Genomic DNA, 15,880 nt, shown 5'->3' on the forward strand with positions numbered 1-15,880 from the left:
TCCTCAGGGCTGTTTCCCTGGATGTCTGGGGGTCTTTATAGGCAGCTGCAGCCAACAGCCCTGCAGGGCTGTCTCCCCCGCAGCAGGAACACCAGCGCCATGTTTGCTGGCCACACCCTGGGACACAGTGAGAGGCTGGGCCGGAGCGCCAGGCTCAGCTGAAGCTGACTGACACCGGAGCTGCCTGAAGTTAGCTTCCTCTCTGGGGGCCGACAGGCCTCCCGTTTCCTGTCTGTCTGCTCTCCAGCTCCCCACCCCCTTCTCATTTCCTGTCTGAGTCTACACTGCTATTTTCGGGATCTTGACACTTTGAGGAGAGGTTAAAGGGCACTTCGGCAAGGCAGAGAAACCAATACAAACCAGAGAGAGGAGGAGCTGGTGAGGCGCTGGAATCCCACTTCCCAGCCTGCCCCGCTCCAGGGCCTGAGTTCCCGTTGGGCTGACCCTACACACCCAGCTTCGGCAGGCCCTGGGGCTGGTCAGGCTGTGACAGAAGCAGGACCCTCCTCTCCCCACCTTGCCCTGGCCTCCTACCACCCCGGAGCACCCACACCCCAGCCTGACAGCCTGACAAGCTCTTCCTGCCTGGAACTCTGGGAAGGAGCCTGGCCCTCCCACATAACTGCCCAGAGAAGCCACAGTTCAGACGGCAGGAGCTCCTAAAATGCCAGACACTAAGCTGTTCCTTGGGAACCAAGGGCCAGGTCCAGACCTCTAACTTCTGTGCCAGCTGCCAAGAGGCCCCGGGCCTGGGAACCATGCTGCTCTCGCCCCAGCTCCTGGCTAGCGGCCAGAGAGGCAGGCACCAGGTAGAAGGGGTGAGCAGAGCGGTGTGTCGCACACGACTCTGTGGCCCTCTCCTGAGAAGAACAGGCTCCCATCCTCATCCAGCAAGACCTACTAAGAAAGAAAGAGGGGCCTGAGAGGGAGGGGAGGGGGCGAAGGCCCTGTGGGGTGGCATGTAGGTGGGATTGGGAGTTGCCATCTGTTTCATTCCCCCCACTGCCCCCCACACACAGGGTAGCTGAGGGGGCCCTGCCACTCCTTCTGCAAGGATTCACCAAATACAGCTGGAGGCTGAGTTTCACGTTTGCTAGCATGTCAGCTCTCACTCTGGTTCATGGATGAGGCGTGGAAGCCAATTCTGGCCACCGAGCCCAGCTGCCGAGGCCAGGAACTAGCCCTTTCCTGTTCTCTCCTGCGCCATGTCCCCGTGACTGCTGCGGCCGCAGCTGGCCGCAAACAGGTAGCCGCTATAAGAGCCCCAGGCCGGCCGAGCCCGGTGTGGACAAGCGGGCGGCCGCCACGGGCAGGAGGGGAAAGGCAGATGATGTCATTTGGCTCTTTCCACCCCTGCTCTCAGGAAGCCCAGGACCCTGGGGATGGCACCTGCCCAGCCTCCCCCACCCCCACCCCAGGCTCGACTTCTCGCTCATGCAAGCTCTCGGTATTTGTGCCAGGCCCCTCGGTCAGGACTGTAGCCCCGCCCGCAGTCCTCCATCAGGTTTCCCTCACTGTCCTTCCTGTACATTCTCTCTGTCTCTGTCTCTCTCTCACTTCCACTACATATACTCTGACTGGTTACAGTTTTGTAAAATGGAGACCACGGCCATCTATCACTGTACCTCACACATTAGCCTCGGGCCTGTTCAGCAAGTCCTGGTTCCCCGCTCGGAGACCAGCAAACACGACTCCCACCGTTCCTAGGGACCCTGTCAGCAGATGGCGGTACCAGGGGCTAGATACCGAAGACGTTCGATTCCTGGCCCTCACTGCCTTTGACCTGCCTTCTTGGTGCCCTAGGAAGCTGCTTCTGCTCATGAGCTAAGATTGTCTTGTAATCACGAAAATAATCCTCTGGGCACCAAACAGTCCGGGAACGAGGTCTCAGCTACCCGATGTAATGTGCTCGCCCATCCCCAGCACTCTCTGGGCCTCCCTTGGCCCAGCCCCAGGCCACAGGCAGACTCGAGTCTCAGCTGCTACGGGAATGTCTTCTACTTCAAGCCACAGGCTGAAGACCCCAGGAGAGGCCCCAAGCTCGCCGGCAGCATCCAGTCAGCAGCTGGCAGAGCTGAAAGGAGCAAAGCCAGAAAGAGCACAGTCTGAAGCTCTGGGGAACCGAAAGCCATTCAAGGGGCGACTGTGCCTCATGGCAGGGAGAGAAACAAGCCACCCATCTTCAGAGGACACCGGATCCTGACGGCCGATTCTGACTCACCCAATGTGGTTGGTACGAAGTGAGATCTCCAGCTCCCTCAGTACTTTGGTTGACTCCTGCACTCTCCTCCTGAACTTCTGTAAACATGGAATTTCCTGTCACTATTGGAGGCCCCCGATCCAACTTCATAGTACAAACAAAAGGGGTAGAAAAGGAAGGGAGGGGACACAAGAGGGCAGTTATAAGCCTTCCCTCTGTTAGTAGCCAGCCACTCCAGGCCCATGGCCTCGGAACCCAGAAACCCAACTCCCATTGCTCAGAAGCAGATGTCCCACCCCAAGTCACAGGGTTTGCCCCCCAAACCCCACAGGACTACAAGGGGCAGCAAGGTGGGGCCTCCCTGCCTCACACGTCACCTTCCGGGTTACGCTGGGGTCCAAGAAGCTCTGGAGTTTCTGGATGTAAGTGTGGGGAGGATTCTTCACCTGGAACCGTTCCTGTGAGGGAAACACGCGTGTGCGCACAGACACCCAGAGTTCTGAGGACAGTGCTGAGGAAGTCGAACACTCATGGCGTTCAGTGTGAGGGGACCCAGCCTCCTAAAGTTGTCAGCTGGCCCTTAACATCATCCAAACCATAGGTTCTCTTCCTTGACTTATTTTCAGGTGCTTCTCATCTACCGCCATCTTTCCCTTCCCCGATTAGTGATCTCTGAGCCTAAAATATTTTTCTATGTTGAAAATGATGTGAAGAGCCTGCTGCTTGCTAAGATGTGGGGATTAAAGAGCTGGGAGCAGCACCCGAAACAAAGATACAATGGAGAAATGGTGTCCACTGCTTAGCGAACTGACGGCCCGGGATTAGGAGGGCCGTGGAGAGAGGAGCTAAGCCGTGTGGAATACAAACTCCTCAGCCCTGACCCCAGACCTGGGACGGGACTGGCTTCGCAGCACTCACACATTCAGGGCTGCAAACACACGTCTGTTCCTTGCCTGGACCCCAGGCCCCGACAAGCCAGGCAATCGCAAATGCTGAACGTGCTTTCGGCGAGGTTATCCCTCGATCCCCTTCCATGGAGGGCACGGGACCACGGGACCGTGCCCTCCCCGTTTTGGTCCACCCCCCCCACCCCGTATCAGACCCAAGAGAAAACTCAGGGGAAACTCTGAAGCGTTCTGATCCTTTAGGGCCGTCACAACTGAGAAACCTGAAGAGCTGGGGGTGGGGGTGCCGCAGGGGGTTCAGGGAGAATGATCTAATGGTAGGAAACAGAACCCGAACCCAAAATGAGAGAAAAAAGGAAGGTGTGAGAAACAGTCGAAATGATGTGACCTGGAAGAGACAGGGAGATGGTCAGTTAAGGAAACTCAGTACCAACAGGCCACTGCTCTCCAGCCCCCAAGCAGGAGCTCGCCACGCTCGCCAGCTCTGCTGAACGTAGAAGACAAGGAAACGGGCCGTCCCTGGAGAGGCAGGGGCCTGAACCAGGGGCTCTCAGGCCTGAGTCTACCTTGGGTCACGCAGCCTGATTTGGGAGGGCGGTGGAACGTGAAAGCCAGCACAGACGAACTCAGCTGCTTCGTCCTGGCTCTAGTGTCAGGCATGGTACTGAGCCTTGAGTTCTTCATCCAGAAAACATAACGGCGCCTTCCTCAGGAGGGTTTTGTGAGGATGAAATGAGATATTTCAGTAGATGTAAAGTTCTTGGTCCCCGATAAGTACTTAATAAATGTTAGCTATTACGGTTCTGTTCTGTGCTTGAAAAGAAGTCATAACTTCCTGAGCGCTCCCTCACGACGTGCTGGGTGGGCACACTGAGTACCCGCCGTGCCAGGTGCTGGGCGGGCACACTGAGTACCCGCCGTGCCAGGTGCTGGGCGGGCACACTGAGTACCCGCCGTGCCAGGTGCTGGGTGGGCACACTGAGTACCCGCCGTGCCAGGTGCTGGGCGGGCACACTGAGTACCCGCCGTGCCAGGTGCTTCGTGCTCCTGAGAGTTAAGGCAGTAAAAGCGGACTCTCCTAGCTGAGCAGACAGGCCTGTCGGAGTTCAGAAACGCGTGACTCGTGAAATCCAAACACACGCAGGGGAAAGAGCCAGGCCTTGGGTCCTGCTTCTAGTTCTGAGCTAAGTAACAATCTCTCTACTCTACTCCACCTCAAAACACCGCTCATGCAGGGAGAGCTGCCAATCCTCATGTTCTGAGATATGGGAACTGAAGCCTTTAGGGGACTGGGTCTTCTCATTCCTAGAGAAAAACCCAGGTGCCAGGGCTGGGGTAGAGTGAGAGAGAAAGGGTCCTTTGGCCGACCCTGCCAGACAGAGCCCTCACCCTGGGGAAAGGCAGAAACAGACTCTGCTGGGAAAGCTACCCAGCTCCTCTGCAGACAGCCAGACAGCCAGACCTACACAAACTTCCTCAGGGTTCTGCCCATCGGGAAGAAATCAAGACAGCTCTTTGCAGGAGTTAGAGGGGAACTTGGCCTGCCAGCCCTGTCTCTGTTAAGAGAGCCCTCTTGGAACAGGAAGTGAGCACGGACTAAGGCCAAGCCCAGGCCAGGGTTTCTCAAGGACCCCAGGGCTGTGGTCAGTGCCTTCGGCCCTGCTGCCTTGTCCAGCCCAAGATACAACCCCTACTCCTGGGCCTCGCCCCAAACCCCATACCTGGTCACAGATCAGATCCCACTTCTTCTCATTGTCATACTGCCGCAGGAGCCGGGCCTTGTCAGGAGGTAGGTTCATGGAGCTCTGAGGAGAGAACCTGAGTCAACAGGGCTGAAAGCTCCCCTCACCCAGAGGAGAGCAAGGGAGAGCGTGCGTACCTTTCCCCTCCTGGGCCCTCGGCTTCCCCCTGATGTTCTGTGGCTGATAAGGAAGGCTCAGAGCGGTGTGACAGTCCTTCTGCCCCCCCTTCACATTTAGTTCAGTTTGGTTGGGCAATGTTTTCCAAATTAGTGAGTCGAGATTAACTTTATTTTTAATGAAAACAAACATTAAAATAGAAGAGGCTAGAAGATACCAGAAGTCCCTTCATGAAGCTTTTGTTTCTTTTATATTTGAAGTATATACATATACATATGCCCACACACCAGTCATTCCATAAAATGTGTTTAACTTGGGACAGGGCAGAAAAGTTAGAAAGCCCCCTGTCTAAAACAGCAACTTTCAATCTGCTTCTCCCCCATGGCCTGAGGGATGCATGGCCTTCCTGCATCATGCACGACCACGGGTGAATCCCGAGCCAGCCACAGCCTGTGTGGACGCCACGAGTCTACCCCTTTGCCCCATATCAGGACACAAGTACACGAGAAGGACATTAGCATAAAGATAACGGCTCATTTTTTTAAGGAAATAATTTATGAAATGTCAGTACTTGAATTATTAGTAGCAAGTTACTTATGACGCAACTCCCCATTAAGACACAGGAAAGTGTTCCAACCCCTTCCTGAAAGACACTCTAAGTTGGAATACAGAAGCACAGACCAGAAGTTGTCTTATTTCACTCACTACTGTTTGCTGAATAAATAAAGAAATAAAAGTGGGCATGAGCAAGGGAAGCCCAAGGTACCCCTGGGCTAGCCGTACGCGGCCCAGCAGCCTACCTTCCCTTCCCCTCCTTGACCCGCACCCAGCCAAGCTTCTCGTCTACCCAGTGTGGCTGCCTTCATTTCAGGGCACAGCCCTTGCCTCTGTAGGCAGATCACTGCACCTGCCCCTCGCCCCATAGTCCCGAATCAAATATCATCTCCTACCCGAACAATCATAGCTGTCTGATAAACCACGTGACTTCCCACACATCCAGCCTCTTTCCCCAGCACACTGCAGGCCACCTGGAAGGCCTTCCTCTCCTCTTTCTCTCCCTTACTTACTGCTCCAAGTTCAGCTCCAACTCCCTGGGCACCCAAGCATGGCCAATGTTGACATCTATCTGCCCACTCCCTGACATCCTCATCCCTGGGGACACGAATTGTGTGCACCCAGGATCCTGAGGAGTCACACAGGCCCTGCGTTATTCCAGAAGTGGGAGCATGCCGGGAGTGTGCCTTCCATTTTCTAAGAAACTGAAAGAGAAACCGTAAATACCATTTATTTCTGTTAGACGTACCTATCATGCGTTTATCTACGCACATACTATTTTTTTTAAAGATTTTATTTATTCATTCGACAGAGATAGAGACAGCCAGCGAGAGAGGGAACACAAGCAGGGGGAGTGGGAGAGGAAGAAGCAGGCTCATAGCGGAGGAGCCTGATGTGGGGCTCGATCCCAGAACGCCGGGATCACGCCCTGAGCCGAAGGCAGACGCTTAACCGCTGTGCCACCTAGGCGCCCCTACACACATACTATTAAACTAGCTGTACTCTCATCTAGCCCCCCAAGGACTGTGTCTATTCTTATGGTCTCCAACTCCTGATGATGTCTAATACTCTGATAGGCACCTAGTGGAGAGAAAGCGGACAGTAACCCTAAGGCTAAGGCATCCTGGTTCTGAGTAATGGGCCCAGCTCTGGGCCAGAAACCTGGTCACTGTGGCTCAAAAAAAGGAGTATGGCTGGGATTTTTGCTCAGTGTTTAGGAATACCAAAATGGGGCAAGGGAGAGAAGAAAGGAAGGGGGAGAGGACCACCCATCACACCCGTCTTCGCAGTGTCTGCTGCCCTGCGAGTCTGCCTGAACCCCTGCAGGAAGAGGAGCTAATCAAATCCCCTCACTGCTGATGCAGTAGGGATGGCTGGTTGGGCAAATACAATCCCGAATATTCTCTCTGAAACTACCTGGCTAAGAGCCATTCTCAGCCTGTCTGTGGAGAGGAGGACAGGGGCAGGAGGCCACAACATCACAGGGACCCCAAAGTGGAAAGTGAGCCCGGACCAAGGTCTCCCTCCTAACCACAGCCAGGCTGCTGCTGGCTAAGCCCAAGTGAGGCCAGAGAAGAAAGAGACCTCAGGCCTGGTTCCGGCTCTGGGCACATCTCGAGCACTTCATTGTCTTCTGTCCATTTCTCCCAAGTCCATGCCATGGAAATAGAAAATAGTTGTCTCCCCTGGAAGAAAGCGACTGGAGAAGTGGGGAGCCTGTCGCTACTGTGGCAGACATCACATCCTGTCTACACCAACTTCCTCAGCCACCCGCTGTCAGCGGCTGTGGCCTTGTCCTTCCCCACAAGGTGAACTGGGGAGAAAATGTCTGGTGCCCCAGGGGCTTTGAGGATGGAACAAAGTCACCCCCTTTGGGAACCCTAGCCTAAGAGCATGGAAGAGTGGAAGAAGCACATCAGGGTTCAAACTTTAGATGCCCAGGAGAGAAGGAGGATGGACATGGGTGGCAGAAGCATGAATCAGCTCTGACCACAGGCCCACAAGCTCCAGTCTTGAGCTTTGCGTGGCACTTTCTGGGCAGTGATGCTGGCTTCCTCTGTTTCTTTGGGGCCCAAGTGTGACGAGGAAGGAAGTGGGGAGGGGAATTCCCCCCCGCCTCCAGCACTCTCACACGAAGTTGGTCCCCAAGTGCAGGGCGGGAGCCAGCCGCACGGGCCTCTCTCCGTGCCAGACGAGGGCCCTAGGTCTTCTGCAGGCGCCCGATAACGTGTGGGAGCCCAGCAGGGCCCTGACATCCTGAGCAAGGACAACTTCCTGAGTTCCGGGGACAGCCAGGGGACAAACCCAACCTGTTCGGGTCGCCGTCAAAGGTGTGTTTCCTTGACACTTTTGTTCAGTGGTTCCGCAGCAATGGTGAGCTCTTGTGAGGCAGAAGCTAGGCTCAGTCCTTGCTAACTGCTCACTGAAACCCTTGCTGAGCAGAAAGGGGGCGCGGCTGTCTTGGAGCCGAGGCACTGAATGCGGAGTCAGAAAGCCCAAGATCAACTCTGGGCTCTTCAGAGCTCATCCATAAAATGGAGATAATCTCACTACTTCACAGGGTTTATGAGGATTAAATGATAAATATTTTATATCCGTATGTGTCTGGAACACTGTGGGTGTTCCACTGTCTCCTTCCCCTTCCTCCTGAAAATCCCGGGTAATGTTCGGACATCCCAAGGACCCCTCTTGCTTCTGGGTTGACTCGATCTCTGCCCCTGTCCCTCCATCAGCGCCGCTTCTCGACCACTCAGGACACAGTCATCCTTTGCAGCTACCCCCACCTCGTCGTCCCCCACCAGCACTAAGACGAGGAGGCAATTAAACACCAACATCCTCGAGGAAGGAGACCCTGGAGAGATGGGGGGAGAAGGGGAAGATGAACTCACACGGAAAGCAACTCTGAGACATCAGAGCAACCAGCCAGAAATCTAATAATAAAAACCTATAACGGGAAGCAGCAGAAAGGGGGGGATGTGATGCTTCCCCAGCAGGGCTGTTCTGGTTTACTGCCAGTTTGAGGTCAGGCACAGAGCCCTGCTCAGTGCCTAACCCCCTCCTGGGTTCTGTGGGAGCAAGGCTTCCTTACTCCCCACCCAACCCCTCTCAGCCCCAGTGAAGCCAAGGAAGACGGAGCTAGCCCTGGTCACAGAGGTTCCCTTGCCTGCCCTGCACCCCTAGCCAGTTAGCCCCTCCTCACTTCCTTCCCATCGCAGGGGAAGGGAAATGCCGGTGGGGCTGGAGTTTCCTTCGAAGGTGTGGGTCCTGCTCTGGGACTCACCCCTGACTCTGTCAGTCTCCTTGGGCCGGGCCTGGGGAAAACCCAACCAACAGAAATAGGAACCACCAAAAACTCCCAACTGTTTCTGCTGGTCCCAGTCGATCACGATGAATCTGGGGAACAGAAATGAACACAGGCATAGCTCCTCTGAGAGGCAGGGAGAGGGATGTCTGAGACTTTCCCACGAAGGGGATTCTGGAGGCTTTAGGGAAGGCAGGCAGGGACTGTTTATTCTGAGCAAACACAGAATGTGAGTTGGTTTTCTTTACGTTTTCCCCCTCAGAACCGTTTCCCCACCAGGTCCGTTATGGCTGACTTTTCTCCCAAGTGTGGTAGGCCCAGTCCCCATGCTCAGCTCATGGGGGTGGGGAGCCTAGAAAGCTGAATCTAGAACTTTCCCAGAGACGAAATGAGACACTGTCCTGGGCACCACTTGTTGCTAGACCCCTGGCCACAGCTGCCAACAAGTCCTCTTGGGCACCCACGGATCAGCCCATTCTGCAGACGGGCAGAGGCAGAGTGAGGTGAGGAGGCACCAGGTTTGGGAGCCCAGGAGACTGCTGTAGGAGGGGCTGGAGCCCTGCGTTCCCGCCCTGCGTTCCTTCACAAACCAACAATCCTGCCCAAGCCAACAGCAAAGCAAGCAACACCAGGCACAAAGGCCCGTCCCCAGCCGCCAGAAGGACAGAGCGCTAGGAGTGGCCCAGCCTGCCCTCCACGTCTCTCTACTACTGGTGGGCAGTAGGCACAGCTGTGGCCAGCTGGGCATGGCTCCCAAAGGGCGAGAGCCCAAGGAGGTGGGAGGTACCAGCTCCTGCCGCCTCGGCCCCCTTGGCGGCCACAGCCAGCCCCGTTGCAGTAGCAGCTCCCAGACAATGAGAGTTATTTTCAGCCAGCGCTTTAACACAAGCCAGCTGGCCCGTGTGCAGGGCGGGAGCCCTCCACCCAGCCCGCCCAGACGGCAGCCGCTGGCCCAGCCCACTGCCCACGCCTCTCCCGCCTCTGCGTCACTGTTTATCTCCTTTCAGCACAGCTCCTCTTAACTGCCCCCCCAAAACTGGAATCCTGTCAAAAGGAAACCAAAAAATCAGAGAGTTTGATCAAAGATCCAAGAGCTGAAATTCAGAAGGTCCAGATCTGGGAAGCAGAGCAGCCCCTCCAAACACCCCCACTCTTTTCCCCAGTCCCGTGACTGGCGGGAGTAGTGCTGGGGAGGAAGCGGACCGGACAGGGGGCCAGGTCTCCCTGCAGCCCCCACGGGCCGGGGCCGAGCCTGGCTTTGATGCCAACCAGAAGATGAAGCTCGGGACGGCTCTCCTGGCCTCCCTCCCTCCCATCCTTCTTTCCAGACCTTAGGTTTGGAGATGAGCGCTTGAGACAGCCTGGAATGAGCCAGAGCCAACCGTGAAAGGTTCTGGGAGAAGTACCGTATCCTGTGGCGGAAGGACAACCTAAACTGGGTTTAGGACACTTGGCTGGAGGGAGAGGTTGCCCTCCCCATCCATGATGGAGTGGGGGTGAACGCTTCACCCAGCCCCCTGCACAGCAGAGCGTTCAAGGATAGGAAGCGGCGGGCTCCAGGCCTCCAGCCCTGCTGCCGCCACACCCAGCAGCCTCGGCAGCACGGCTCCCCTCTGTTCCTCATCTCCCTCTGCCTGCAACCCCCCTGCACAGGCGCTCCGGTGTGCAACCCAACTCTAGCCACACACGGCTTCCTCGAGGCCTGAGCTGCCCTGGTACACTCATGGGAAAGTTGCTGGGGTACGGCATGACAGAAGACATCAGAAAAGTGGGTGCTCCCTGACTTAAGTGTCTGTAGTGGTTAGGTCTAGCCTTCTGTTTTTGTTTGCTTGGAGCTCTCACTCCGGGGACAAGCTGCCAGGGGAAAGCCAGCTTTCACAGACTCAGAGCCCCGTCTGGAGAACGTGCTTCTGTGGTCACTGATGACTCTATAACCAGAAATGACTTGCTGAGCAGTTATGGGCCAAGTCCCTGAGCAGCCTGGAGGAAAAAGAGATGGATTCACCAGATGTCTCAGGCTGAGCTCTGCAACTCACACCAGGGAAGTCAGATGAAGGAGAGGCCCTAGAAGGTCAGCATCAAAGAGGTGGCTTTTTCCGAAGTACAACTGTACCCCCGAGGCCTCTTCTTCACCCTGGAAGACCCTTCCACTGGATCCTGAGAAGGCAAAGGAAGTTGGCCATCTCCCCAATGCTAGCAAACCCCATAGCTCTACGTCTGCCACACCGTCGGCCTCACACCTGATATCAGATAACCTCAGTAGGTAAGCTGGCCCCCAGACGCCAGGTAGGACGTCCCTTCTGGCCTATTCGGTCAAGAAGCGCACAAGCTCAGACAGAGGAGCTCAGGTCAGCTCTTCCCCACCGAGCCCCCAGGCCCTAGTGAAAAGCCACTGCCACAGCAACTCGATCTGTCTGCTGGCTCCTCAGCCCCTCCTCGCGGTTAGCCAGGCCCACACACTCCCCAGTTACGCAAAATGGAAACTATTCTGCTGGGGGCAGCTGGATTTCCAAAGCTAAGGAGGCTTGGGGCAGAGCCTCACATTCTCCCTGCGGCCAGCCAAGGTCCCCCTTTCTCCTCATGATATTCTCCCCTCCTGCCTGGGAGCCCTGAGAGGCAGCACTACTTTTCAGAGGACACAGTGTTTCTGGGGTTACATCCCACAAAGGGGATTTTCCTCTCTCTCCCTAGACCACAGCCTGTTACTCACTGAGACCCAATACATGTCCCTCCCAGGGCCTCTCGTCCATACCTTCCCTTCCATTCCCACTGTCACCAATCAGCTAGGCCCTTATTGTTTACTCCTGACCCTCTGGGATAAACTTCCAGCTGGCATCCCTATTTCCTATTTCCAGCCCTCTTTCCCCCCAACCTGCGCAAGGATGAAATTCCTCAACTTCTCAGCACCTAAGAAAAATCATGTCTTTTCTTAATTCAGAACTCTTCTCTGACTCCTTATCATTTATACAAAAAAAACCCTGAACTCCTTGGCCTGCTGTTCTTAGCATCTTAAAATAAGAAAGAGCTGTCCTCTCTCCCCCAGGCTGGCCCCTGCATGTCTGACCAGCCTTGTCCTCTTCTGGACTCTCTCCTGGAACAGCTACTCTTGCCATAGGAGCTGCTTATAACTGATGTTTCCCCAATCTCCTGAATCCCTACCTATTACTAACTGACTCAAAATCCATCAGCTCTATGACCCCCCAACCTAAAATAATCAGCCCCTCTTCTGAGCTCCAAAGCCTAATCATACACGTGAAGAATGAAAAGCCAGAGACCTTGTTACCCCGCCGTCTTCTTCTCATCTTCCTTAGTGACGAACCTCCAATGTTCAGTGGAGCACTTGGCAGCCCAGAATTAATATATTTCTCTTCTTCCCTTGCATTTACGTATGGCTATGTGACATAAACAGAAGTAGTGTGTGGGACGTAAACAGAAGTAGTGGGTACGACTTCTGAGAAGTGTCCTTAAAAGGAGGGAGCGTACCCTTCTTTTCCCCTTTCTGCTTCCAGCTGGTTGAAATGCAGAGGTAATGGCTGGAACTTCAACAGCTATTCTGGACCATGAAGTGACCTTGGAAATGAAGTCCAGATGGATGAAGCAACAAGAAAGAAAATACGTGGTCACTGAGACCGTGGACCTCAGCGCAAATTAAACGTCTTCCATATAGCGTCTCTCATGTGCGTGTTTCCTCTATTCACAACTAGAACCCAAATTCCTTAAGGGTAGGGGTCATGCCTGATCCCTTTTTTGAACCACATGCAGGTGCTTAATAAGTAACTGACTGGTCTGCTACTACGTCTCCTACCACCAAGTTCGTTTTTGGCCCCTGGTTATTTTTGGAGGGGATTACCCAATTTCTCACTGTTGTCCTTTCTATTTCTGGGCTCTCTTTCCTATAATCAGCCTCATCTACTGTAGCCCAAATCACTTTCTTTATACGCTGCTACGCTGCGTCTCCCTCAGCAAGCTCCCGCTCCTCCTTCTGAGTTTCAACTCTGTCCTTCAGTTCACGCCATAAATCTGAGCCACTCCTCTGCCCTTCTCTTTAATCAGCCTGATCCTATGCGTGCTAGACCCTAGGGTCCCGAGCCCAGGGATTACCACCAGATTAGTGACCGGTGTAATGCTCTACAGAGATCGGGCAAGTTGAATTTCCCATACTATACTCCTCTGCCTGCCCCTGTGTTTAAGCGTTCTGCTCCATGACACCCTAGAGACATCATTCCCAACTGTCAGCACTGCCTCTTCTTCAATTCAACATATGTGAAATCCTACCTCTTCCCCACCCCCCAACAGTGTCTCCACACGTTTACTAATGCCTTCCAAACTGTCTCCAGAGAGCTGTGACTTACGGCTAACGTCTTGTCACCTTTTCTTGGGCATCCAATCAATATCCTGTCACAACCTCAGAGTGTGGTTAAAGCAGTGAAGGATGAGCCCTACCGCCCTGGCGTGGATCCTACCTCTACCGCGTACTAGTTACGTGGCCTTGAGAGAATTACTTCGTCGCTATGAGCCTTAGTTTCCTCATCTATAAAACGGAGGTAGAAATAGTATCTCCTTCACACGGTTGCTATGATGATTAAATACGTTAATACACGTAAAGTAGTTACTGTACGTAAAGCATTTAAATCGGAACCTAGGTAGTAAATGTTACATATAATGCTATATAGCGATGTTTTTTGTCTGGGTTTTTTTACTCAACACATAGCTGGGAAACAAGCATTTGCCAAGCACTAAGCTAGGAGCTGGGAATATTAAAATAAATAGGGCAGATCCCTCCGTTCAGGAAGTTTATATCCAGAGGGCAAGGTAGGAGCAAAGCAGGGGTGAGTGTAGGCAGCGCTGCTGGAAAAGAGAGTTGCGCATGGCCCTGCGGGGGCCTGAGGAGGCGACACCTAATTGGACAGAGGAATCAAGGAAGGTTGCTGGAAGAGACCCTGTAGGATTTAGTCTTAAAGATCAAGCAGGAGGGAGTCAGGCAAAGCAATGAAGGAGGGGAGGATGGCGATATTCTAGGCAAGGAGACAGCATCTCCGTGACATGGAAGTGCAAACAGCCCACAAAGTCCAGAAGCCCCTGAGTGGTCCTCAATGATGAAGTGGCGGTGTATAGAGGGAATTACAGCAGGCAGGGAACAGTCCGGACAAAGGGGCTTAGGAGCTAAGGCAAGTAGGTGGCCATGAAGAGGACAATAAGGATAGCACTATTAAAATGAAAGTTGTAATAATGACAAAAGCTACCATTTATTCGCAGAACTGCGATAAGAGCTATCCATGAATCACCTCATTGAATTCTCACAAGCCTATGAAGTTGGGACTATCATTACTCCCATTTCAGAGGTGAGTTAGCAAAGGCTTGGGAAGGCTGTGGAACCTGCCCGGGTTCACAGAGCAAATACGGGGTGGAGCTGGGATTTGAACCCAGGTCTGACTCCGCAGCCTGAGCTTGTAACCCCACACAACGAGGCAATGAATTATATTAGGCCTCCTCTGTGCCTTTTCTATTTGTATGCATCCTTCGGGATCAACACAATGAACCTTCCTCACGGAACCTCCCCCAAACCACCCAGAGTTCACACGCTCCTTCCTCCGAGCTTAGCTTGCACGAGGTTTACTGCCCTTCACCTACTGGCAATCGCATTCAATCCCGCCTCAACGGCTCGGTGTATCACTCACTGTGCCAAAGGGAAGGCGTGTTTTGCTTTGTGGTAACTCCTATATATTTACAAAGAAACGGGAAATTGCAGTTTATAAACATCTGCTCTGGGCCAGGCGCTGTGCTAGCTCCTTTAATTATAAGATGTCACGGAAAAAAAAATCACTTCTCTCTCATATTGTTATTCACCTTTCACATTTTGTGCTGTTTCCCAAACTACACTGTAAGCTCCATGAGGGCACGGACCTTGCCTTGAATACGCTCTTCCTAGACAAGAATGTCTGGCCTGCAGAAGATGCTCCGTAGATACCGCGGGCCAGCCATGTGGACCGCGGAGGCCGGCTGGGGCGGCACGCTGTCGCACCCAGTACACTGGCGAGCGACCCATCTCTGGCTTTCCAGGAGTCTCATTATAAGACCAGGAGCTTATTATCAAACCATAAAAGTTAATGAATCCCTTCCTACTTGCAGGCCAAATGTGGGAGGGGCATGACTCCTGCTTTATGGAAGGATAAACTGAGGCCCAACATGGCACACATCTGTCACAAGTCACATGAGCTGGGGAGAGGCACTTCAAGTCTTCTGTCTGTCCTTGCTTTCTCAATTGCTCTCAAATGTGGGTCTGTCCTCAGGGCGGCAGTGCTCCTGTCGTCTTGGGGGAGGAATGATAATGACCCCAGTCTGCTCTTGACCCATGAGGCTGTCTTCCCAACATTGTTCCCCTCTGCCTTTTAAGTAAGGCCAGAGCTTGACACAGGTGTCATAGGTGCCCAACCCCAATTCCATCTTTGAGTGTCCCAGATTTTTTATGTCTCATTTCATCATCCACCCAGAAAAGCAACAATAACTACATCTCTTTGGAGTTAGCCTTCCGAGAGTTCCCACCCCACAATCTAAAGAGACCTTGACTCTTCTCTGCTTCTTGCAACGTCTGGCTCCCTAAGTACCATATCCACTCAGGGCCACAGATGCAGAGGAGAACGTTCCTCAGCATCTCTTGCACACCAGGCACTTTTCTCACATAAGCTCCCTTACTGCCTACAATAACCACTGCAGGGAACTGTTACGCTTGTTTAACTGGTGAGAGAATTAAGACTCTGAAACCAACTGGCTGGAGATCACCCAGAACGTGGCAGAACCCAGATTCAAATCCAGAAATGTGGCCTCCAACATAACTTTGCCAGGACGTGGCTCCTTCTACCGTGTCCTGCCATCTCTTTACAAAACCAAAAAACAAAAAATTCCATTTCTAGCTTGGGAAGGTCCACCTGGATTTGTCTGACTGGCTTTGGTTGATGATTAAGCAGTGCTTCCCTGTCCAGCACAACTGGGGTAAAACCAGCTAAACAAGGTGTGCCAGGCACCTAAAGTGCAAGGCTTTGGTCTCAGAGTAAGAAGGAGA

The 15,880-nt window shown here is 53.6% G+C and overlaps 1 protein-coding gene across 5 annotated transcripts in view; it reads right to left on the reverse strand.

Moving 5' to 3' along the window:
* Nucleotides 1-15,880, reverse strand: part of FMNL3 (formin like 3) — a 51,582-nt gene that overhangs the window by 17,012 nt on the left and 18,690 nt on the right. For all 5 annotated transcript variants that reach the window (XM_045801111.2, XM_045801110.2, XM_045801109.2 and 2 more), the window contains exons 2-4: nt 4,827-4,910; nt 2,578-2,658; nt 2,222-2,298 (exon numbers count right to left, since the gene is read on the reverse strand). In XM_045801111.2, the coding sequence (XP_045657067.1) occupies nt 2,222-2,298; nt 2,578-2,658; nt 4,827-4,910 (242 nt within the window). The remainder of the gene's footprint in view (nt 1-2,221; nt 2,299-2,577; nt 2,659-4,826; nt 4,911-15,880) is intronic.

Source organism: Ursus americanus, chromosome 25 (assembly GCF_024610735.1).
Source record: "Ursus americanus isolate L20-20 chromosome 25, mUrsAme1.1.p, whole genome shotgun sequence".
Taxonomy (NCBI): domain Eukaryota; kingdom Metazoa; phylum Chordata; class Mammalia; order Carnivora; family Ursidae; genus Ursus; species Ursus americanus.